General features: G+C 41.9%; 1 protein-coding gene across 3 annotated transcripts in view; it reads right to left on the reverse strand.

Moving 5' to 3' along the window:
- Window positions 1-26,778, reverse strand: part of LOC132825547 (protein tweety homolog 3-like) — a 303,535-nt gene that overhangs the window by 123,498 nt on the left and 153,259 nt on the right. For all 3 annotated transcript variants that reach the window (XM_060840923.1, XM_060840924.1, XM_060840925.1), the window contains exons 4-5: window positions 26,402-26,622; window positions 2,179-2,274 (exon numbers count right to left, since the gene is read on the reverse strand). In XM_060840923.1, coding sequence (XP_060696906.1) covers window positions 2,179-2,274; window positions 26,402-26,622 — 317 coding nt within the window. The remainder of the gene's footprint in view (window positions 1-2,178; window positions 2,275-26,401; window positions 26,623-26,778) is intronic.

The raw sequence follows: 26,778 nt of genomic DNA on the forward strand, positions 1-26,778 counted from the left end.
AAAAGATTGGGAAGGCTACAAAAACAAACAGAGGATAACAAAGAGAGAAATAAGGAAGGAGAGGATCAAATATGAAGGTAGGCTAGCCAGTAATATTAGAAATGATAGTAAAAGTTTCTTTCAATACATAATAAACAAACAACAGGCAAAAATAAACATTGGGCCACTTCAAACTGATGCTGGAAGGCTAGTGATGGGAGATAAGGAAATGGCTGGAGAACTTACTAAGTACTTTGCAACAGTCTTCATAGTGGAAGACATGAGTAATATCCCAACAATTAAAGGGAGTCAGGGGGTTGAGTTGAGTATGGTTGCCATTACAAAAGAGATAGTGCTAGAAAAGCTAAAAAAAAGGTCTTAAAATTGACAATTCTCCTGGCCCCGATGGGCTACATCCTAGAATTCTGAGGGAAGTAGCTGAGGAAATAGCAGGGGCATTGGTTGAGATCTTTCAAAAGTCACTGGAGTCAGGGAAAGCCCCTGATGATTGGAAGATCGCTGTTGTAACCCCTTGTTCAAGAAAGGATCAAGACAAAAGATTGAAAATTATAGACCAATTAGCCGAACCTTGGTTGTTGGTAAAATTCTAGAATCCATCGTTAAGGATGAGGTTTCTAAATTCTTGGAAGAACGGGTCGGATTAGAACAAGTCAACATGGATTTAGTAAGGGGAGGTCGTGTCTGACAAACCTGTTAGAATTCTTTGAAGAGGTGACAAGTAGGTTAGACCAGGGAAACCCAGTGGATGTGGTCTATCTAGACTTCCAAAAGGCATTTCATAATGTACCACACAGGAGGCGGCTGAGCAAGGTGAGGGCCCATGGTGTTTGAGGTGAGCTACTAGCATGGATAGAAGATTGGCTGTCTGACAGAAGGCAGAGAGTTGGGATAAAAGGTTCTTTTTCGGAATGGCAGCCGGTGACAAGCGGTGTCCCGCAGGGTTCAGTGTTGGGGCCGCAGCTGTTCACATTATATATTAATGATCTGGATGAAGGGACTGGGGGCATTCGAGTGAAGTTTGAAGATGATACAAAGTTAGGTGGACAGGCAGGTAGTACTGAGGAAGTGAGGAGGCTGCAGAAGGATCTAGACACTTTGGGAGTGTGGTCCAGGAAATGGTTGATGAAATTCAACGTGAGCAAATGTGAGGTCTTGCATTTTGGAAAAAAGAATACAAGCATGCACTACTTTCTAAAACGGTGAGAAAATTCTTAAAACCAAAGCACAAAGGGATCTGAGAGCACTAGTCCAAGATTCTCTAAAGTAAACATGCAGGTTGAATCTGTGATTAAGAAAGCAAATGCAATGTTGTCATTCATCTCAAGAGGGTTGGAATATAAAAGCAGTGATGTGCTACTGAGCCTTTATAAAGCTCTGGTCAGGCTCCATTTGGAGTACTGTGTCCAGTTTTGGGCCCCATGCCTCAGGAGGGACATACTGGCACTGGAACGTGTCCAGCGGAGATTCACACGGATGATCCCTGGAATGGCAGGTCTAACATACAAGGAACGGCTGAGGATCCTGGGATTGTATTCATTGGAGTTTATAAGGTTAAGGGGAGATCTAATAGAAACTTACAAGATAATACATGGTTTGGAAAGGGTGGACGCTAAAATTTTTTTTCCATTAGGCGAGGAGACTAGGACACATGGGCACAGCCTTAGAATTAGAGGGGGTAAATTCGGAACAGACATGCGGAGACATTTCTTCAGCCAGAGAGTGGTGGGCCTGTGGAATTCATTGCCACGGAGTGCAGTGGAGGCTGGGACGCTAAATGGCTTCAAGGCCGAGATTGATAAATTCTTGATGTCACAAGGAATTAAGGGCTATGGGGAGAATGCTGGTAAGTGGAGTTGAAATGCCCATCAGCCATGATTAAATGGCGGAGTGGACTCGATGGGCCGAATGGCCTTACTTCCACTCCTATGCCTTATGGCCTTTCACCAAGTCACACTCCATCCAGACTTGAAACTTGACCATTTCTTCACTGTTGTGCTTCAAAATCCCAGAACTCCCTCACCAATATCATTGTTGTTGACCCTACACTACATGTGGACAGCTAAAGATCAAGATGGCACTTCAAAATCTTTTCAAAGTATATTAACAGATGGGCAGCAAATGTTGGCCTGATCAGCAATAGCTACATCCTATGAATGAAGTTTAAAAAAAAACACTTACCAAATGAGGATTCCCTTTGAGTTTCGGATTAGTCCAAACAGCACCAGCAGACAGATAAGAACATCAAAAAGTAGCAGGCCAAGATATCCCAACCATCTTGAAAGAAAAAGCACCAATAATAACATAAAACAAAATACAAAACAAATTCATTCGTATTAAGCAGGTTATCCACCACTCTCATAATGAAAACAAATGGCAATGTCATACTAAAATCCTTCTGCTCGAGTAGAAATATGCTCTCTTTCCGGAATCTCCTTTGTATGGCATAGCAGAGATCATAAATTACCAGAAATATAATGTCTTAATTAAAAACCAAAAGAACTGTAGATGCTGGAAACCAGGCATCAAAACAGAAATTACTGGAAAAGCTCAGCAGGTCTGGCAGCATCTGTGGAGGGAAATCAGAGTCAATGTCTCAGATCCAGTGACCCTTCCTCAGAATTCAATATTTTATTAAATGCAAATAGTTCAACACAATTCCATCAGTTAGAAAAAATATTTTTGTTGATTGCCTTATTTAATAAATTCAGCAAAAATTACTCTTTAACCATTTAGTTATAGTCATTGCTCTTTCACCAGTGCTGTCCAATGTAGAAAGTCTCCTAGTTGAGAAAAGTACATGCTGTTAACTTAGGCTATAAAGATACATCTCCAATGTTATCACATTTGGAACTATAAGAAGTTGCAAACTTTTTGAAAGTTTACTGACAGTATTTCCTAAATGGGATAAACTACATTTTAAAAGGAAGTTACATGATTTCAATCCCAATGGGATTGGTCACCCTGGCATTTCTGACAGAAGAGTTCCATATTGTAAAGACTGATGCAGAATGAAGACATTCCAATACTTGTCTTCTGCATACTGGTACAGAACCAGACACAAACACCGTAATGATGACTGAAGCATGGTTGTGGGAAAATCAATGCGGGCATTTAATATTGAATTGTATAAATTATTTAGAAAAGATGTAGAGAGAAGTAATGAAGATGGGGTAGCTGAACTCATTCAAGATAACATAATAGCAGGAGACAAATTTTGCCCCAGTCATGAAGTTAGAGGATTCTAACAAATTATAAGCGGACATTATAGTCTCACAAAAAGGGGCAAGTAATTCACAAAGTTCAACGTAGATAAAGGTAAGCAGGATGACCAAGAAAGTCACTTATTACTTATTATACCTAAAACTTGCAGTAAAGTTGCGAAAGGTAAGCATTTTTAATAAGTACTTCTTTTGAGACAGACTGACTGAGTAAAGATATGATGATAAAGTCATATGAAACTTCAGTTAGACCACACTTAAAACATTGCATGGATTTCTGGTCATTAAATTTCAACAAGGCTATAGAGGCACTGGAGATAGTATAGAAAAGATTCGACAGAAATATCTAAGTATACATTTCAGAAAAGGGCCAGAAGAGTAGATCACTTTTATCTTGAAAAAAGAATGTATTAAGAAAGTTTTTTGGACAGTGGTTACAGAATGTTTCCTCTTGTGGGGAAGAACAGAACTGGAGGTCAACCTGCAACCCCTACCAACCCCCAGAAAGATACCTATCATACTTGCCATTTGAGGATTTCATTGTTGCTGTACTTTCAGCAGTTTCAGCCTCAGACTGAGCACATACATTATTGGGTAAGAAAGTCTAAATTTTTAATTTTGTGCAATATTAATTGTTAGTTGGCATTGAGCTGAAATGCACAATTCAAGCTCTATAGGGACCAACCTTAAGCAGCACATTTTTCCACCAAGTGAAACAGCAAATTAATTAAGCACAGCTGTACTAGAACCTCATTAAGTGACTCAGCTGGGCCTTTTGTGTTTGAAGCCTCTCAAAATTGCCGATTGAGTTGGGAGTTGACGGTTTCAGTGAGTTAAACAGAGAAAGGTAAAGAGGCGTTTAGTTGCTTTTGTCTAAAATGTTTCAGCCTCCAGGAAACAAAGCTGATTAACTAGTGAGAATTGGTAAGTGATTAAGGTGTATCCTATACTTAATGATCAAAACAGTATATTCTGAGACTGTAAACTGCATTTAGACCAGTGGTAGATGATGTCATGAACCATAATGTGAAATGAGTGCAGGGAAAGCAGATGATTGACAAGTGGGATTAGTGAGGATTTAGAGTTGAGGGCTCCAATTATTTTTCTCGGTCCTTTTTTTAAAAATACCTTGTTAAGTATAAGAATACTACTAGTGTTAAAGGAATAATTACAAGGAAGTGCAATAAGTGGGTGATTTTTCAAGTGCAAAGTGCAGAGATTGCAATGTGATTAACAAATTAAATAAAATATGACAAGGATGCTAATGCAGCATGTGAGAGCTGCTAGACACCAAAGCAATCCAGAACAAACAAATCTGTAATAGATGTTTGTAGCGTAAGGAACTTTGGTTCAGAGTAGAGGTGACAGAACCCAAGCTATAGAATGTGCCACATCAGGGAAGGGGAATATTATCTGGACATTTTGCTGCAAGAAGTGGCCATACCATTCAAAGTATGTATTACTGAAAATTGATCTGTGGTCAGAAACAGGATGGTGTGAATGTAGGCGAGATAGTTATGCGAACCCAGCTGGTAGTACTCTAATAACTTTGGATCCTGCAACTGTCCCAACAGTTGCAAAGTTCTTTCAAGCTCTGTGGATATGAGCAGGGACAACAGAGAAGATGAGCAAACTGATCATTGACATTCCAGTTTGGGTGAGGACGGAGGGAAAGAGAGAGATAGAGAGAGAGCGCAAGACAGAGAATACATATACGGAGAGAGGAAATAAGAAAGGGAGGATCATAGAACCCCTACAAATCTGGAACTAGACCACAGGGGTCAGAGGGAGAGCAGAGAACCTGTGGGGAATGGCAGCAGCGGGAGAGGAGCAAACCTGTGGAGGCGGAGAGTGGGAGCTTCAGAGGAATGCCCAACATTCAGAGGAATGTTGGGCATGGAGATTGGTTGCTTAGGAACCAACTTTAGAGACTGGATGAGTAGTACCAGAAGGGTGAGGGGGAGAAAAACCCTTATTTGTGGTATGTAGTTTGTTAGGATAGACAGAAAGCGTGAGCAAGAGACCAAGACCAAGAGTGTGAAACAAAGAAATCTGACTTTGGAGAGGTAATTGTTTTTTTGTTTGTAGTTGATTAGCTTCAAACAGCAGGAGAACTCAGCCCTGGGCATTGTGGGAAATCAAGGAGGCTTCAAGCTCCTTGATGACCAAGTATGCAGGAAGTGTGTTCAGTGGCAGCTCCTGATTTACTTCATGGAATGCCTGTGGCTGCAGATGGACTCACTTTGGAGCACCCATGAGGCTGAGAATCCTGTGGACAGCACATTTAAGCAAATTGTTCACACCACCAGTAAGGGCTACACAGACAGAGAAGTGACCACAAGGAAGAAAAGGAAGTGTGAGTTGGTATTACAGGAGTTCCCTGTGGCCATCCCCCCTCCCCCTCAAACGTGTTGGATGCTGTCAGGGGTGTTGACCTCTCAGGGGAATGCAGCAGCAGCCAACTTGGCACCACAGTTGGCACAACAGAGGTGAAAAAGACTGGGAGATTTACAGTTATAGTGAATTTGACTATAAGAGGAAATGACAGGCAGTTCTGTGGCAGCAAACAAGACTTTCAAATGGTCTGTTACCTCTCTGGTGCCAGGGTCAGGGATGTCTCAGTGTGGCTGCTGGGCATTCTGAAGGGGTGGATGAACAGCCAGCAGTCATGGTTCCTCTCAGCACCAATAACAGAGAGGGGAAAAAAAAAACAAACGTGCTTCTGCAGTAGATTAAAGATAAAGACTATGAAGGTTGTAATCTATGGATTACTTCCAATGACATGCATTACTGAGTAAAGTAGTATGAAGACAGGTCAGGTGAATGCACAGCTAAAGGAGTGTAGTAGGAAGGAGGTCTTTAGATTTTTGAACCATCTTCAGGACAGTTTCTAGGGTAGGTGGGACCTCTACAAGCTGGACAGGTTGCACTTAAACTGGACTAGGTCCAATATACATGCTGGGAGGTTTGCTCTTGCTGTTGGAGAAGCTTTAAACTGATTAGTGGGGGAAAGTTGGGAGCAAAGTCCAATCAGATGGAGAAGGAATTCTAGTAGTCCATGAAGTAGATAAGCAAGTGGAAGATCTGACCACAGATATAGGAGCAGAATTAGGCCATTCAGCCCATAGAGTCAGCTCCACCATTCAATCATGACTGATCTGTTTCTCAATCCCATTCTCCTGCATTCTTTCCGGAACCCTTAATCTGCTTACCAGTCAGTTGAGTTTCACAGATTCCCACCGTCTGACTGAAGAAATTCCTCCCCATTTCAGTTCTAAACAGTCATTCCTTCCCTCCAAGGCAGTACCTCTTGTGTCATACACTCTCCTGTCAGGGAAGACATCTTCTCGGCATCCACAGTATTCAGGCCTGTCAGAATTCTGTAAGTTCCAATCAAATCCCCCTCATCCCCATTCCTCTAAACTCTGAGTACAGACCCAAACTCTTCAACAATAAGGAGAAAGTGAGCTCTGCAGATGCTGGAGATCAGAGCTGAAAACGTGTTGCTGGAAAGCGCAGCAGGTCAGGTAGCATCCAAGGAACAGGAAATTCGACGTTTCGGGCATAAGCCCTTCATCAGGAAGGGCTTATTCCCGAAACATCGAATTTCCTGTTCCTTGGATGCTGCCTGACCTGCTGCGCTTTCTAGCAACACGTTTTCAGCTCTTCAACAATAAGCCCTTATCTGGGATCAATTTGTGTAAACATCTTCTGGACTCCCTCCAATGCCAGCACATCCTTCCTTAGATTTGGGGCCTAAAACTGCTCCAATATTCCAAATGTAGTCTGACCAAAGCCTTATGCGCTTGCATTCTAGCCCTCTTGAAGTGAATGTTAACATTATATTTATCTTCCTAACTGCCATCTGAACCTGCATGTTAAGATTAGGAGAATCCTGACCTAGGACCCTCAAGTCATTTTGTGCTTTAAATTTCTAAACTCTTTCCCTGTTAAGAAGATACTTTACTCCTCTGTTCTTCCTACCAAAGTGCATGACTTCACACTTTCCCAAATTGCCCACTCTCCAACAGCCCTTCTGCAACTTCCCTACGTCCTCAACTCTACCTGCCTGTCCATCTTACTATGTGTTATTTGTAAACTTAGTGGCAATGCCTTCAGTTCTTTCATTCAGATCATTAATGTATTACATGAAAAGTTGTGATCCCAACACTGACCCCTGCAGAACTCCACGAGCTGCCATTCTGAAAAAAACCCATTTATCATCACACACTGCCAATCAACCAATCTTTCATCCATGGCAACATCTCATCTCTAACACCATGGGCTCTCATCCTCATTACTAGCCTCCTTTGCAGCACCTTGTCAAAGGCCTTCTAGAAATAAAAATGGACTATGTCCATTATGTCTCCTTTGTCTGCATTGCTCATTACCTCCTTAAAGAATTCTAACAGATTTGTCAGGCATGAGACCTTGTTGAAGAAGCTGTGCTGTTTAAATCCTATTTTGCCATGCAATTCCAAGTATTCTGCAATCTCATTCTCGGGGAAACTAAGTTATATCCATCTTCATGCATGGAGCTTGATTGGTAAGGCAAGTGAGCTTCAGAGTATTGATCAGCAGATAGGAAAATGATATTGCTGCACTCACTGAGACATGGTCAGGACTGTCAGCTCAACATTCCACGGTACAGATATTTCATGCAGGATGGGAGGAGTGAAGTGAGAGAGGTGGGGCATTACATTTTTGGTGAAGGAAACAATCATTGCAGGAATGAGGGAGAGTGTTGTCAAGGGATCTTTGATGAGAGATAAGACTGTCTGGGTAGTACTTAGAAATGAAAAAGGGGCAATTACCTTATGGGGATTATTACAGGTCTCCCAACAGTTAGAAAAGAAATGTTGGCAATTCATAGAGAGGTGTCAGGGAATATGATTATAGTTGTTGGGGATTTCAACTTGCCTAACTTTAACTGGGATCACCTCAGTGTTAAAGGATCAGATGGGGTTCCAGGAGAGCTTTTTGTGCCATAACCAGAGATGGGACAGTGCTAGACCTTATCCGAGGGAATAAAGCCAGTCAGGTGGTTAAAGTTTCAGTAATCATAACTCAAAGTTTCAAAATCATTTGAAATCATCAAAATCGCCATGTCGTTTTTCTTTGTGAATACCAATGCAAAGTATTGGTTTAAGGACCTCCCCCACTTCCTCAGGCTGCACATGTAAATTCCCTTCTTTGTCCCTAAATACACTCTAGCCAGCCCCTTGCTCTTTATTCACGTCTAAAACATCTTGGGAGTTCTTGGAATCATAGAGTCTCTACAGTGCAGAAAGAGGCCATTTGGCCCATCGAGGCTGCACCAACCCTCGGAATAGCATATCCAAAACACTATACTTGTAACCCAGCATTTATCATGGTTAATCCATTGAGCCTACACACCTCTGGAAACTAGAGGGCAATTAAGTATGGCCAATCCACCTAACCTGCACATCTTTGGGCTGTGAGGGGAAACTGGAGCACTCAGGGAAAACGCAGACACAGGGAGAATGTGCAAACTCCACACAGACAGTTGGCCAAGGTTGGAATCAAACCTGGGTCCCTGGCGCTGTGAGGCAGCAGTGCTAACCACTGAGCCACTGTGCTGCCATATGATTTGGAGGAGAACTTAGATGGCCTGATTAATAAGTTTGTGGACAGCACAAACATTTGGGGAGCTGTGCATAGAGAGGGTTGCCGGAAGATACAATAGGCTTGAGACTTGGGTGAAGAAATGGCAGATGGAAGTTTAATCTGAACAAATGCAAGGTAATGCACTTTGGAAGATCTCATGCTCCTAAGGGTTCTGCTATTTATTGCATCAACATACCGAAGGATTTAAGTGTACAGGTCCACACAAGTGGCAACACAAGTGGATAAGGTGGTAGAGAAGGTATATGGCATGCTTGCCTTCATTAGACAGGGCACAGAGTTTAATAACTGGCAAGTCATGTTGCAGTTTTATAGAACTTTAGTTAAGCTATATTTGGCATATTGTAAACAGTTCTGGTCACCACATTCCCTGTAGGATGTGAGGCTTTGGAGAGGATACAGAAATGGTTTACAAGAATATTGCCTGAATTGAAAGGTATTAGCTATGAGAAGAAATTAAACAAATTTAGTTTGTTTCCACTTGAGCCTCAAAGGATGAAGGGCAACCTGGTAGAAGTCTACAAAATTCAGGAGGGATCGGGAGAGTTTAAACAAGTTTGGGAGAGGGGTGGGAACCAGAGCTACATATCTGGGAGGGGGATAGTTGTAGATGGGGCAGTGACAGGATGTAATAAATCTATCAGGAAGGTTTCTCATGTGATGAAACAAAGGAATCGGTTAAAGTGTGTCTACTTTAAGGCAAGGAGTGATGAATTTAGAGCATGGATCAGTACTTGGGACTATGATATCATGGCCATAATGGAGATGTGGGTTTCACAGGGGCAGGAGTGGTTGCTAGATGTTCCAGGATTTATAATGTTTAAAAAGAACAGGGAGGGTGGAAAAAGAGGAGGGAGTGTAGCATTGCTAATTAGAGAGTGCATCACAGCTACAGAAACAAAGGTTGTTGAGGAAGGTTTGTCTACTGAGTCAGTTTGGGTGGAAGTTAGGAACAGCAAGGGAACAGCCACTGCATTGGGGGGTTTCTACAGACCACCTAATAGCAGTAGAGAGATTGAAGAACTCATAGGCTGGCAGATTTTGGAAAAATGTAGATGTAGCAGGGTTGTTGTTATGGATGACTTAATCTTTCCCAATATCGACAGGAACTTCCTTAGTGTGGATGGTTTGGATAGAGCCGCTTTTGTCAGGTGTGTTCAGGAGGGTTTCCTTACTCTGTGTAGACAGGCCGACGAGGGGAGAGGTCATTTTGGATTTGATGCTCGGCAATGAGCCAGGACAGGTGTCAGATCTCGCAGTGGGAAAACACTTTGGTGACAGTGACCACAACGGCCTCACATTTACCATAGCCTTGGAGAGAGAAAGGAGAGTTACCAAGGAAACATATTTAATTGGGGAAAAGGAAACTATGACGCTATCAGACAGGAGTTGGGAAGTACAGATTGGAAGCAATTGTTCCATAGGAAGGGCATAGCAGTCATGTGGAGACTATTTAAGGAGCAGTTGTTGTGAATGATGAACAAATTTGATCTTCTGAGACAGGTAAGAAGGGGTAAGATTAAGGAGCCTTGGTTGATGAGAACAGAGGAGCTTCTCGTCAAAAGGAAGAAGGCAGCTTATGTAAGGTGGAGGAAATAAAGATCTCGCACAGCTTTAGAGGATTACAGGCTTGCTAGAAATGAGCTCAGAAATGGACTGAGGAGAGCCAGGATGGGACTTGAGAAAGGCTTGGCAGGAAGGCATTTTACTTATTCGTCAAGAATAAAAGAATGATCAGGGAGAAGGTAGGGCTGATCAGGGAGAGCATAGGGAACTTGTGCGTGGAGTCTGAGCAGACAGGGGAAGCCCTAAATGAGTTTTTTGCTTCAATTTTCTCTAAGGAAAGGGACCGTGTTGTGAATGAGAACTTTGAGGAGCTGGTATACAGGTTTGAACAGATCAAGATTGATGAAGTTGATGTGCTGGAAATTTTGGCAAACATTAAAATTGATAAATCCCCAGGGCCAGACCAGATTTATCCTACATTGCTCCAGTAAGCAAGAAAGGAGATTGCTAAGTCGCTGGCGAAGATTTTTGCTTCTTCACTCTCCACAGGAGTCATACCAGAGGATTGGAAGGAGGCGAATGTTGTTTCTCTTTTCAAGAAAGGTAATAGGGAAATCCCTGGCAATTACAGACCAGGTTTTAGAAAGAATTCTGAGGGATAGGATTTATGACTATTTGGCAAAAGCACAGTGTGATTAAAGGCAGTCAGCATGGCTTTGAGAGGGGCAGGTCACGTTAAACAAATCTTACTGAGTTCTTTGAGGAGGTGACAAGACAGGTCGAGCAGTGGATGTGGTGTAAATGGACTTCAGCAAGACATTTGATAGGGTTCCTCACGGTAGGCTTATTCATAAAATCAGGAGGTATAGGATACAGGGAGATTTGGCTATGTGAATTCAGAATTGGTTGGCTGACAGATGGCAGAGAGTAGTTGTAGATGGAAAGTATTCTGCTTGGAAGTCAGTGTTGATTGCTATCCCGCAGGGCTCTGTTCTTGGGCTACTGCTCTTTGTAGTTTTTATAAATGACTTGGATGAGGAGGTTATGGAATGGGTTAATAAATTTGCAGATGACACAAAGGTTGGAGTTGTCATTGATAGTATCCAGGGCTATTGCAGGCTGCAGTGTGACATAGACTGGATGCAAAAGCTGGGCTGAGAAATGGCAGATAAAGTTCAACCTGGATAAATGTGAAGTGTTGCATTTTGGAAGGTCGAACTTGAATGCTGACTATATTAAAGATAAATTCTTGGCATTGTCGAGAAACAAAGGGATCTTGGTGTTCAAGTACACAGATCCCTCAAAGTTGCCACCCAAGTGGATAGGGTTATTAAGTAAGTACATGGTGTTTTGGCTTTCATTAACAGGGGAATCAAGTTAAGAGCTGCAAGGTTTTGCTACAGCTCTACAAGTCCCTGGTGGGACTACACTTGGAATATTGCGTCCAGTTCTGGTCACCCTATTATAGGAAAGATACAGAGGCTTTGGAGAGAGTGCAAAGAAGGTTTACCAGGATGCTGCCTCGACTGAAGGCCTTGTCTTATGAAGAGACGTTGACTTTCTCTCTAGACAGGAGGAGGAGGACGAGAGGTGACCTGATCGAGGTATACAAGGTAATGAGAGGCATGGATAGAGTCAACAGCCAGAGACTCTTCTCCAGGGCAGGACTGACTGGCACAAGGGGTCATAGTTTTAACATATTAGGTGGAAGGTATAGAGGAGACGCCAGAGCTAGGTTCTTTACACAGCGGTGGTGGTGGAAGCAGAGTCACTGGGGACATTCATGGACTCCTGGATATGCATGTGGACAGCAGTGAATTGAGGGGCTCATATGTTAGTCTGTTTTATTTTATATTAGGATTAATCCTCGGCACAACATCGTGGCCGAAGGTCCTGTTCTGTGCTGTACTTTTCTATGTTCTATGTTCTAAAATTATGAGCGGCATGGATAGAATGGATAGTCAGAGTCTTTTTTCCATAGTAGGAATGTCAAATACTAAGGGGCATAGGTTTAAGGTTAAAGGAGGTAAATTTAAAAGAGATGCGAGAGGCAAGTTTTGATTTACAGAGGATAGTAAGTGCCTGAAATATGCTGTCAGTGGAAGTGGCGGAGGTGGATACAATCGCAATATTTTCGAGGCAGATTAATGAATAGGCAGGGAATAGAGGGATACAGACAGCATCGAGGCAAAAGGATTTCAGTTTCAAAATTTATCATGTGTTGGCACAGACTTGGTGGGCCAAAAAATCTGTCCTGTGCTGTACTGTTTTAGGTTTCATCCTTGTTCTTCCAAGCTGTGTTTACAGAGCAGCATGTTTAATGGCAGCAGGGTAGGAAAGATTAAATTAAATTAGATTAGATTCCCTACAGTATGGAAACAGGCCCTTCGGCCCAACAAGCCCACACCGACCATCCAAAGAGTAACCCACCCAGACCCATTCCCCTTTCCTATATTTACCCCTGACTAATGCACCTAACACTCAGGGCAATTTAGCATGGCCAATTCACCTGACCTGCACATTTTTGGACTGTGGGAGGAAACCCACACAGACACGGGGAGAATGTGCGAACTCTACATAGACAGGCACCCGAGGCTGGAATCAAATCCGGATCTCTGGTGCTGTAAGGCAGCAGTGCTAACCACTGTGCCACCCCTACATTGTAGCTATCTTTGCTTACCAGATAAAAACACAAAAAAAAGTAGGACATGTCATCAAACAGAAGAAGCACCATGAGAAAGCCATCTTCAAATTGTCACATGAAGACTGCTTGCAACAGAAAGAGAAAGGAGTCAACAAACCAGATGTGCATAATCAACTAATTGTGAAAGGAGTGAACAAGTGTGGCGATAGAAAAGCACAGCTGGTGGAAATGATCAACTTGCAATTCCGTTAAAGAGAAACATGGGACTCTTTTCCCTACTTCATTCCATCTACAAACAACTTGAGAGAACAACCTCTGGCAGATTAACTCTATTTGAAATGCGAGAGAAATGAAAAACAATTAATAAAACTGTTGGAACACCGGATATTTCAAATGAAATGGTCAAGTACAATCAAAAAAAGTGGTAAGATAAAAGCTCTGCTTTAGAAAGGTCACAAATATTACTTTTTCAAAAATCAAAACCAGGAAAGAGAATTAGGGTCAATGATAGTAATAAAACAGGAATCAGGACTGAGTGGTAGATGTTCAAATCACAATAACGTTAAAGCATTCACAATAGTCAGGGAGACATTGTTTCAATTTGTGCAAGGCTAAAAGCTTTGAATTCCTGGTTATAAGATTCTAACAAGAAACATGGCGTGGGGAACAGATTTAGATGTTAGTCTAGAGAAGTGGGGGTCTGGAATGCACTGTCGACATGGGTTGTTGAGGTGGATATCCTCAGAACATTTAAAAAGTGTTTATTTGAACACAAAGTTTTCACAACACCCAATGCGGTGGGCATTCTGTGGGAAAGTGGGATTCATAACAGCAGTCTTGTATTTTTGGCATTATGGACTCTATGGGCTTCTGTACTGCATGACTCTGTGATTCTATTCTGTTTCTATTAAAGCATGTGAATGTATGCCTTAAGGACATGCCCTGAGAGAAAATCCAAACACATAGGATAAATAGGAAGGACAAGGTAATTGCACTAATCCTCTGAGCACAATTCATCATGTCTTCAAATAGGGGAGGAAAGACAAAAGTAGAGACTTACAGTCACTTCAAGGGTGTATTGCTTAATATTTTGAGAAAATCTGTAGATTCAGGCTCTTTTACAAAGGAGTGCATTTCAGGATTGATGTGGAGTTGCCAGTGTTGGACTGGAGGGGACAAGGTCAGAAGGCACATGACACCAGGTTATAGTCCAACAGGTTTACTTGAAACACCAGCTTTCGGTGCATTGTTCCTTCGTCAAGTGAAGTGAAGAGAAGCACACAGGCACAGAATTTATCAGCAGAGAGATTAAAGGGTTCTACAAATAGTGAGAGTGGAGGGTCCACAGGCCGAATAACAAGACTCTGCAAGTGATCAAAACTGTCAGACTGTGTGAGTAAACTGTCATCAGCTGAATAGCAAGTGAAGGGATGACCTATGATCCGAACAATTGAGGCAGAGAAATAATTACAAAAAATTAAGGATACGATGGTGCTGGAGACAAAACAAATGGCCAGAATAACATGTAATAACATATCAGAGTTGTATGGCAAGGGTCTCAACAAAGTAACAAGTAATCTAAAACTGTACAAACTAATTTGGTAGAGAGATCATAACAAATTATCAAGGCGATGATGTCAAAACAGGACAGTAAGGAAGATTTTACAAAAACAGTATGGGGGGACAACACAGAAACTGATCACCAAATTCTTGGGTTCATGTCGTGCTACATCTAACCCCATCTTACTTGTTTTGTATCTGTAAAATCTTTCTTTCTCTCTGGCATGATGAATATCAGATTCTGAGAATTTATCAACTTCCAGCCTATTAATTTTACTCCAGTGCAATTTTCTCACTCATAGCCTTCAACTCCTCATTCACCCTGGCCACTTGGAATTCCAATCCTGGAAGCTTACTTGCACCTTCCTCAGCAAAAGCAGACATAAAGTAATCAATTAGCTCTCTGCCAATTCTCTAATTCCTATTATATATTTTTTTGATTCTGCTTTGTTCAGTCTAACAAATCCTTTTTTTAATGTACCTATAGAACCTTTATAATCCAATTTTTTTTTACAAGATTGCAGTAAATTCAAGTCTCTCTTTCCTTACCAAGTTTTGGTCGTCCTTTGCTGTATTCTCAAAATTCTCCGAATCCTCAGATTTATTACTATTTCTGGCAACTTTATGTGCCCTTTATTGTAAACTTATACAATCTTGAACTTTTCTCATCACAGTCCACTGACACTTAAGTTTTTGCACCTTGGAAGCACGTAAATTTTCTGTGAGTCAAGCAATCGTTCTTTAAAGACCATCCACTGCCTCTGTGCAGATATGCCTTTTAGTGTATTTTTCCATCCACCACAGCCAATATGCACCTCGTAGCTTCATAAGTTCCCTTATACAAATTTAACACACTAACTTCAGACAGGCTCAGTAGTTAGCACTGCTGTCTCTCAGTGTGAGGGTCTCTGGTTCGGTTCCAGCCTCGGGCGATTGTCTACATGAAGTTTGCACATTCTCCCAGCGTCTGCCTGGGTTTCCTCAAGGTGCTCCTGTTTCCTCCCACAATCCAAAGAAGTGCACGTTAGGTGAACAGGTCATCTAAATTCTCATAGTGTAGGTTAGGTGCATTAGTCACGGATAGACCAGGGAAACCCAGTGGATGTGGTCTATCTAGACTTCCAAAAGGCCTTTCATAAGGTGCCACACGGGAGGCGGCTGAGCAAGGTGAGGGTCCATGGTGTTTGAGGTGAGCTACTGGCATGGATAGAAGATTGGCTGTCTGACAGAAGGCAGAGAGTTGGGATAAAAGGTTCTTTTTCGGAATGGCAGCCGGTGACAAGCGGTGTCCCGCAGGGTTCAGTGTTGGGGCCGCAGCTGTTCACATTATATATTAATGATCTGGATGAAGGGACTGGGGGCATTCGAGTGAAGTTTGAAGATGATACAAAGTTAGGTGAACAGGCAGGTAGTACTGAGGAAGTGAGGAGGCTGCAGAAGGATCTAGACACTTTGGGAGTGTGGTCCAGGAAATGGTTGATGAAATTCAACGTGAGCAAATGTGAGGTCTTGCATTTTGGAATAAAGAATACAAGCATGCACTACTTTCTAAAACGGTGAGAAAATTCTTAAAACCAAAGCACAAAGGGATATGAGAGCGCTAGTCCAAGATTCTCTAAAGGTAAACATGCAGGTTGAGTCCGTGAAAGCGAATGCAATGTTGTCCCTTATCTCAAGAGGGTTGGAATATAAAAGCAGAGATGTGCTACTGAGACTTTATAAAGCTCTGGTTAGGCCCCATTTGGAGTACTGTGTCCAGTTTTGGTCCCCACACCTCAGGAAGGACATACTGGCACTGGAACGTGTCCAACGGAGATTCACACGGATGATCCCTGGAATGGCAGGTCTAATATATGAGGAACGGCTGAGGATCCTGGGATTATATTCATTGGAGTTTAGAGGATTAAGGGGAGACTTAATAGAGACGTACAAGATAACACATGGCTTGGAAAGGGTGGACGCTAGGAAATTGTTTCCATTAGGCGAGGAGACCATGACCCGTGGACACAGCCTTAGAATTAGAGGGGGTCAATTCAGAACAGAAATGCGGAGACATTTCTTCAGCCAGAGGATGGTGGACCTGTGGAATTCATTGCCACGGACTGCAGTGGAGGCCGGGACGCTAAACGTCTTCAAGGCCGAGATTGATAGATTCTTGTTGTCTCGAGGAATTAAGGGCTACGGGGAGAATGCTGGTAAGTGGAGGTGAAATGCCCATCAGTCATGATTGAATGGCGGAGTGGACTCGATGGGCCAAATGGCCTTACTTCCACTCCTATGTCTTATGGTCGTATGGATAAACAGAGTAATAGGATCAGGGAATAGGTCTGGGTGGGTTACTCTTCAGAGGTCGGTGTGGACTTGTTGGGCTGAATGGCCGGTTTCCACATTGTAGGGATTCTAAAAGCTTCTTCTAAACACTCCACTCACACCATTTCTATAGTCTTTTGATCTCTCTGCCTATAAATTCTGTGCCTGTGTGCTTTTCTTCACCTGACAAAAGAGCAGCACTCCAAAAGCTTGCCATTTCAAATAGACATGTTGGACAATAACCTGGTGTTGTATGACATTTGACCTTATTTCAGGATTGTAAAACCCAATCTATCTACAAACAGTTAAAATTATTCAATGCTATTGGTAGACTGCTCTTGCATACAGCCCATAAATTCTCTTTCATGGTTAGTGGTCTGTAATGCAAATCAATTTGTATCTCCACTTCCTCTTTATCCATATGCATTATATCTCAATAAATAGAACCACAGTTTATTCCAAATTATTTAACTTTCCTGTGTTTATACTGGGCAGCTGCTGCCAACTCATTTCCTATAATAATGCTAATTTAACATTACTTAAAAATATCTTTCCAGTTTACTTGCAGAGATTTCAATCAATTTTAATCTTTTGTTGACATTTGATGTGAAGCCAGATTTAAAAACAATTCTTGCTACTTCCACACTTTTATTTGAGCTTAATTTCAGTTAACCATACCCCATAAAACCTTCTCTCCACTGATTAATAGCTCCGCGCATTTATACAATCCATTCAAATCCAATTAACTCTTCAGTAATATATCAACCAGGGACCCTCTTGTGGTTCAGTGGTAGTGCCCCTATCTCTGACAGACCCAAGTTCAAGTCCCACCTACTCCAGAGATGTGTAATAACATCTCTGAACAGGTTGGTTAGAAAAATAGTATATCTATCACCTGTTCCCTCACTCCAGTCGGTCTCAATCATTCCTTCAACTAGATTAGATGATAGCTTTCAGGATGCAATAATGGGGAGGGCACCTATCCAGGACTGCTTGCTAAATCACCGTGCTTTTGATTTTCTCATCAGTGCCAACATAATGTTAATTACAAGACAAGTAGTCCCATTCTACCTGTTGGCAGAAGGAACCAACTGGATTGAGGAAATATCCTGTTTCACTTAATGTGGACCTTGAAAGACCAAGACTGTTCCTCCTCACTCCAATGTGTGCACACATGCTAGCCTCCAACTCCAAGTGCCTCCAAAGCCAACTATGATTTTAAAATAATTTTTCCTCATTTTTATTTTCCCACAAGAAAAAATCTTTAAATACCTTATGGATGTGTTTTAGGTCAACGTTACTGCTAAGTTGAGCACTGCACATGAATACACAAATTAGGATCAAACAATTCCCAGGGTATGCATGTCTATCGATCACTGACCATCACCCTGGTAAACACTGTTGCACTTTATTTTTTTTAAAATTAAGGGTCTAAATGAGTTCATGTCTTTAGTAATTTCTCTTCTGGAATGTAGCATCAAAACCAATGAAATACGTCCATAAATAATCATTGTTTTATTTTAAAAAATTTAAAAGATATTTTCATTTTTTTATTTATTAATATACTACCTCAACAAATTTGCTGCCTTAAGTAGGAAGTTCACAAAATTAAATTAAATTTACTTCTTGTTCTCCAAAATGGCACATATTTTCAAATAGTGGAACAGACAAGATAGGCCAAATGGCCTAATTTACTCCTATAATTCATGGTTGACTGCATATTAAATTTAATCAACAAGTCCTCTGACCCCAAATATGCTCACTCATTTGTTTAAACTTTTTAAACAGCTTGCAGTAATAAACAGCTTGCTGTGTTGTATTAAACTGTAACTTGCGCCATGTGTTTCAAATTCAATTGCAGAAAAACACATTTTTCTTAAAAATATGTAGAAGGATCATCACTTCAAAACTCTCTTCATGTTCTTTACTGCAACTGCAAAGGTGGATGATGACGGTCATTTTTTTAAGGGCAGTATCCATTTTAGAACATAGAACATAGAACATAGAAGGATACAGCGCAGTACAGGCCCTTCGGCCCTCGATGTTGCGCCGACCGAATCCTACCTAACCTATACTAGCCCAATAACTTCCAAATGCCTATCCAATGCCCGCTTAAATGACCATAAAGAAGGAGAGTTCACCACTGATACGGGCAGGGCATTCCATGAACTCACAACCCGCTGTGTGAAGAATCTACCCCTAACATCTGTCCTATACCTACCACCCCTTAATTTAAAGCTATGTCCCCTAGTAACACCTGACTCCATTAGCGGTAAAAGGTTCTTAGTATCTACCCTATCTAAACCCCTAATCATCTTATACACTTCTATCAGATCTCCCCTAAACCTTCTCTTCTCCAATGAGAACAGCCCCAAGTGCCTCAGCCTTTCCTCATAAGATTTTCCTACCATTCCAGGCAACATCCTGGTAAACCTCCTCTGCACTCGTTCTAAAGCTTCCACATCCTTCCTATAGTATGGCGACCAAAACTGCACACAATACTCCAGATGAGGCCTCACCAGAGTCTTATACAACTGCAACATGGAACCTGAAACTTGTAATCCTGAAACTTTCAAAAAGAAGTACAGACTCAGCAGTCTTCAAGTTGCAATTCTAGCATGGGAACACACTCTGAATTTAAACACTGTATTCATGCCTCCCATTTTTACATACAGGAGAAGAGAAGGTGGGCTCTGTCTTGTTTCATAACTTCACCCTCTCAAACTCCATCATAATTTTGGTAAATCTGCACTGTACCAAAAATTGAATGCATCTCTAACTTTTTTTTTAATTAACTGTCTACAAGTTTCCACGGAGAAACTTAAATGCTTGGCAATGATGGGAGGGAATCAAATTTAAAAAGATAATAATACATTATGAATAATTCCAAAAAGGAACAGTTTCCAACCAGAAAAATATTTAGCAGTATTTGCTTGGCTTGGCTGAGCTAGTTATAATTCATCGCAACATTTTTACTTGCACTGTAAATTCTTACATGCTTACAATGCTAAAGGCTATAACCTACAAGGTCGCCAGCCAGTAAAGTTCAATGCTCTTCTCTGAACTCAATTCCAAAAATGTAATGCAAGAACTTACTCAGCTTCAACAGGCACAAAGAAAAACAAAGCATAGATTTCAAAAGCGCCTATCGGGATCACTTTAGAAAGTCACTTTGCACAGTACTTTTAGTTGCTGGACAAGTGTGCAAGTTGCTGAATTGATGACTTTTCTACCAAAGAAATCCCTGATTGAAACTATTCATCTCACGAGACATTAGTGAGATCCTGGTAAATTATTTGAATATTGTGCTAGCACTGCCAAAAAAAAGGGACTATTTCAAGGTGAATGGCTGGATGCACTACTGATTCACTACTGGCCCATTTCTAAGCATATGCAAATGTTGAAAAATCACTAACAGAGTTGACAAAAGTCAGCATTTTCACATGGTGGAAATCATATAGAACCTGCAGTTCCTCAAGTAACATTAGCATTTGCAGAACAGGTGGATGAATGCTTGCATGATCATTTCAAAGTCCTTTACGATATTTTGTTTAGAAATTGATGTTCTTATTTTTGCATGGAGAGGTAAAAGGTTACAGACAGAAGCCATAATAGGATAGTATCCAGAACAATCATTCCTATGCCTGCAGAATATATACACAGGCTGTCATTGCTGCAAGAAACAAGTCTCTTGTCAAATGAAAGAAATTATAATGAAGACAAAAGATTTGGCAGCAGGATTTGCTTGCCCAGTTTGATACAAAGCTGTTGCCAGTGAACAGCACTGCCACTGACAGTCGTTATGGAGAAAACCATTTCTGAATGCCTTGTTCTCCCAGCTGGGCAAGGATCCATGTGAATAATGGCTGAATTTAAAAAGAAAATATTGGAAGGGGAGTAGAGAGAAAGGACATGTCTAAAGGAAAACAAAAGTGAACTGGAAAAAATCTGAAATGGAAGTGCTTCAGTTACAGATGACTGTCTAAAACTGTCAGGAATAGTAATCCTGAAACTTTCAAAAAGAAGTACAGACTCAGCAGTCTTCAAGTTGCAATACATCGCTGTAAAATAATTCACATCAGTTTCTTTTTATCCTTTTTCTCTGTCGCCTACAAAGTTCTCTCCAGAGGACATTGATTCTTGCAGGGTGCAGCTTCACCGATAGCAGAAACCTCTTGAACAAACATTTAACCATAAACTCACACTGGCCTCACTCTCTCGATATTCCTCTCTTCTTCCCAACTTCTATCCTACCCAATCTTCACATCCCCATGGCCTCTTATTCCACTCTACTCCTCCCTCTAGTCATGCTCCAGTGGTCCCCAACATTACAGATACCAGTCTTAAGCCAATTTAATTCACTCCACCTGATACCAAGAAACTTTTGGAGAAACTGGATACTGCAAAGGCTACAGGCCCTGACAACATTCCAGCAATACTGCTGAAGGCTTGTGCTCCCCTTGTCAAGCTGTTGCAGTGCAGTTACAAACAAAAACACAGATTGCTGGTAAAGCTCACGAGCTCTGGCAGTATTTGTGAAGAAACAGCAGAGTTAACATTTTGGTTCGAAGAGCCTTTCCTCAGATCAGTGCAGATACATTTCCAGTACAGTTACAAAACTGGTGTCTACTCGACAATATGGAAATTTGCCCAGTGATGCCTTGTACATAAAAAGCAGGACAAATCCAACCCAGCCAATTACCACCCTCCCCCTCCTCAGTCTACTCTCAATGTGATGGAAGGGGTCATCAACAGGCTATCAAAAGATACCTGCTCGGGCAATGACCTGATCAGTGATACCCTGTTAGGGTTCCGCCAGGAACATTCAGCTCCTGTACTTGTTACAGCTTGGTTCAAACATGGGCTAAAGAGCCAAATTCCAGAGGTGAGGTGAGAATGACAGTCTTTGAAATCAACACTATATTTGACAGAGTGTGGCATCAAAGAGCCTTAGTAAAGTTGCAATCAATGGGCATCAGGAGCATACTTCCTGTGATTAGAGTCATACCTGATGCTTAGGATGGTCCTGGTTATTGGAGGTCAGTCGTCTCAACTCCAGGACATCTCTGCAAAGTAATTTTCAGGGTAGTACCCCAGGCCCAACCATTTTCAGCTGCTTGATCAATGAGCTTCCCTCCATCATAAGGTGAGAAGTGGGATGTTCGCTGATGATTGCACAATGCTCAGCACCATTTGCGACTCAAATACTGAAGCAGTCCAGGTTCAAATGCAGCAAGATCTGGACAATATCCAGGCTTGTACTGTCAAGTGGCATGTAACATTCATGCCACAAAAATGCCAGGCTATGACCATTACCAATAAGAGACAATCTAACCACTACCTCTTGAAATTCAACGGTGTTACCATCACCAAATCCCCCAATACCAACATCTTGGGGGTTATCATTGACCTGAAACTCAATTGGACACACCACATAAACACAGTTAAAAATCACACAACACTAGGTCATAGTCAAACAGGTTTAATTTGATGCACACTAGCTTTCAGAGCACCTTGATGGAAGGTATTTTTCAATATATAATTTCAGTTACATTTGGCGACTGACTGTGTGGAGTTTGCACGTTCTCCCCGTGTCTGCGTGGGTTTCCTCCGGGTGCTCCGGTTTCCTCCCACAGTCCAAAAAGATGTGCAGGTCAGGTGAATTGACCATGCTAAATTGTCCCCGTAGTGTTAGGTAAGGGGTAAATGTAGGGGTATGGGTGGGTTGCGCTTCGGCGGGTCGGTGTGGACTTGTTGGGCCGAAGGGCCTGTTTCCACACTGTAAGTCTAATCTAATCTAATCACACTGTAAATTTTCGCTATAAATTCGGTGCCTTACAATTGTGTCCTCCACAACCATTTGATGAAGGAGCGGTGCTCCGAAAGCTAGTGCTTCCAATTAAACCTGTTGGACTATAACCTGTTGTATGATTTTTAACTTTGTCAATTTTAACAGTCCAACACCGGCATCTCCAAGTCATAAACACTGGCTACAAAAGCAGGTCAGAGTTTAGGAATACTGCAGTGAGTACTCACCACCTGACTCCCCAAAGCCTGTTCAGCATCTACAAGGCATAAGTCAGGTGTATGATAGAATAGTCTCCATTTGCCTGGAAGAACGCAGCTCCTACAGTACTCAAGAAATTTGACATCATCCAGGAGAAAGCAGCAAGCTTGACTGGAGCAACATCCACTCCCTCTACCATCAATGCCGAGCAGCAGCAGTGTGTACTAATTCACCAAAGATCCTCAGACAGCACCTTCCAAATCCATGACCACTTCCAACTAGGACAAGTGCAGCAGAAATATAACATCAACACGTTAAAGTTCCCCTCCAAGCCACTTGGAAATATATCGCTGTTCTTTCATCGTCACTGGGTCAGAACTGTGGTATTCTTTCCCTAATGATCAACCCACAGCAGGTGGACTGCAGCAGTTCAAGAAGGCAACTTAACACCACCTTCTCAGGGGCAAATAGGGATGGACAATAAATGTTAGATCAGCAAATTTGAACATTGCAAACTCCACACAGGCAGTTGCCTGAGACTGGAATCCAACCAAAGTCCCTGGCACTGTGAGGCAATAGTGCTGACCACCGAGCTACCATGCTACCGAGGCTGGAGGAGATTCTGAGGGACAGGTTTACATGCATTTGGAAAGGCAAGGATTGAGTAGGGATAGCCTACATGGCTTTGTGCATGGAAAATTAGTTTTTTGTAAAATTCAGTTTTTTTGAAGAAACAACCAAGAAACTTGAAGAAAGCAGAATGGTTGACGTTGTCTACAAGGACTTCAGCGAGGCATTTGACAAGGTTCCGCATGGTAAACTAGTTCACAAGGTTATATCTCATGGAATCCAGGAAGAGCTGGCTAACTGGAAGTAAAGTCAATAGATGTGAAACTGGAAAAGCACCACAGGTCAGACAGCATCAGAGGAGCAGGAAAGTCAACGTTTCAGGCAGAAACCCTGACGAAGGGTTTCGTCCTGAAATGTTGACGCTCCTGCTCCTCGGAAGCTGTCTGACCTGCTCTGCTTTTCCAGCTCCACGTGCATCAATACTGCCTTCCAGCAACTGTAGTCCTTACTGTCTCCAAGCAACGAGAAACTAAATTGTCTTGAAGACTGGAGACAGAGGATGATGACACAGGGTTGTTTTTCAGACCAGAGGCCTTTGGTCACAAGGGTTGGTGCTGGGTCCACTGCTTTTCATCATTTATGTAAATGATTTTGATGTGAATATAGGAGGAATGGCTAGTAAGTGATCAGATTAGCCAATGGGCCAAGGAGTGGCAGATGGGGTTTAATTTAGATAAAGGTGAAGTGTTGCAAATTGGTAAGACAAACGAGGGCAGGACCTATACAGTTAGTGGTAGGGTCCTGGGTAGTGTTGCCAAACAAAGAGGGGTGCAGATGCACAGAACCTTGAAAGTAAAGTCACAGGTAGACAGGGTGGTAAAGGCGGTATTTAGCATGATTGTTTTCATTGGTCACTGCACTGAATATAATATTTGGGACGTCATGTTGTGGCTATAGAGGACATTGGTTAGACCACTCTTGGAATACTGCATTCCATTCTGGTCTCCTTGTAACAGGAAAGATGTAAGTAAACTTGAGGGTGCAGAAAAGATGTAAAAGGATGTTGCTGGGATTTGAGCTATAGGGAGAAGCTGAATAGGCTGGGGTTTTTTTCCCTGCAGCATAAGAGGCTGAAGGGTGACCTTATAGAGGTTAATAAAATCACGAGAGGCATGTACAGGATGGATAGCTCATGTCCTTTCCCAGGGTAGGGGAATCCAAATCCAGACATAGTGAGATTGGAAAGATTTAAAAGGGACTCAAGGGGCAGGTTTTTCATGCAGCGGTGATGTATGCATGGAATGAGCTGCCAGAAGAGGTGGTGGAGGTGGGTACAATTACAACATTTAAAGGCATTTGCATGGTCACCTGAATAAGAAGGTTTGAGAGGGATATGGGTCAAACGCTGGCAAATAGGACGAGATTAGTTTAGGATATCTGGTTAGACAAGTTGGTCTTAAGGGTTGTTTCTGTATTGTACAACTCTATGTTTTGGTTCTGTTTGCCGAGCTGGGAATTTGTGTTGCAGACGTTTCGTCCCCTGTCTAGGTGACATCCTCAGTGCTTGGGAGCCTCCTGTGAAGCGCTTCTGTGATCTTTCCTCTGGCATTTGTAGTGGTTTGAGTCTGCCGCTTCCGGTTGTCAGTTCCATCTGTCCGTTGCAGTGGTCAGTATATTGGGTCCAGGTCGATGTGCTTATTGATTGAATCTGTGGATGAGTGCCATGCCTCTAGGAATTTCCTGGCTGTTCTCTGTTTGGCTTTTCCTATAATAGTAGTGTTGTCCTAGTCGAATTCACCACAACAACGAGCACCCGAGCTACAAATCTTCTCACAAACTTTGTACAACTCTATGCTTAAGGGGAACAGCTACTTTCTGTGCATGCTGTCCATTCCCTCAAACTTATGCATCTTAATCAGGTCACCCTCAACCTTCTCTGCTTTAAATGAAACAACTCAAGCTTATCCAACAACTCACTTTATAGCAAGAGCACTCCAGCCGAGGCAATATTCTGTCAAATCTCCTCTGCACCCTTCCAAGTGCAATCATATCCTTGCTGCAGTCAGGTGACCAGATCTGCACACAGTATTTCACCTGTGGCTGAGCCAAAGTTCTGCACAGCTCCAACTGGCTGAATTCCATAAGCCACTTTCATGCCAACCTGACTAGTAACACAAGAGCAAGGGGAAGGAATTGTTCAGACTCAACAGAAAAATAGCAGAGAAGGCTTCATGTTCAATGTAACTCAAGACATGAGTCTGAATAAAATATTCAAAGCAGCAGAACCCTGTATTTGCAATATGTATTATTCCTCTATCTCAGATTCATTACATTAAGCTATATAAAATATATAGCAAAGAAAAAGATCATTCAATTCAATTAGTTAAGTCCCTCTACTTTATTCTACTTCAACAGTTCAACTTTTTTTTAATTCCTTTTTCTCTAAGCTACCAACTTGCATCACTGCATCACCTCCTGTGATGGCACTCACATTGATGTCCCCAAGAATATGTCCAGCCAGAGGTGGCAACCCAGTTCTCTTATCTTTGTGAGTGGATAACCTTTCATTTTTAAAAAGGCTCTAGTCCCAAGAACTGAGCTCCAATATTGATCATGTTAGTCATATTGATAAGGAATTGCTCTGTCCAGTTAGACTAGTGACAAGAATGTCCCAAAAACATTGAAAGCAGATGATAGTCAGACACTCCAATCCCAGAGTAAAAATAAAACCAAGGTTGTGGTTTGTTGAAAGAAATTGAAAAATAATGTCGTAAGAGTGCAGATGGAGATACTCTCAAGGCTCAAAATATCACTCTATACTAGTTCATCCTGGCTTATAATGCCAGTTATTAAATTAAGTGGTTATGTACATTTCCCAGGACAACATTCTATTCTTTGAGCACAAAGAAGGGCAGGGAATCATATCTAACAGCTACATACCTGTAATAGTCATACAACTCAACAAAGACAGCCAGCTCTTCCAGTGATACAGCATTCTTCTCCCAAAATGGAATTCCAGTTAGCTGTCTAACAAGGTCTCCAAGCAGACGTTTTGACTTCTGCACTCTCTCCAAATATCGTGGTTCCTTTGTAAACAAATCCTCCAAGGTATTTAGGCTTCCATCCACCGTCCGATTCAGATCATGAGTACTCTCAGAAACCTGCATATAAAAAAAATGAGTTAAAAGAAAACAAAAAACTTTTCAAAAGTTGGTAGCCTGTATTTTTAGTTTTTTTCTACCATTCCTATAGACCTGCACTCTCCCTTTACGGCCAAGTAACAGGATTTGCAACATGGATGTAACTCATGCATTTTT

Source organism: Hemiscyllium ocellatum, chromosome 20 (assembly GCF_020745735.1).
Source record: "Hemiscyllium ocellatum isolate sHemOce1 chromosome 20, sHemOce1.pat.X.cur, whole genome shotgun sequence".
Lineage (NCBI taxonomy): Eukaryota > Metazoa > Chordata > Chondrichthyes > Orectolobiformes > Hemiscylliidae > Hemiscyllium > Hemiscyllium ocellatum.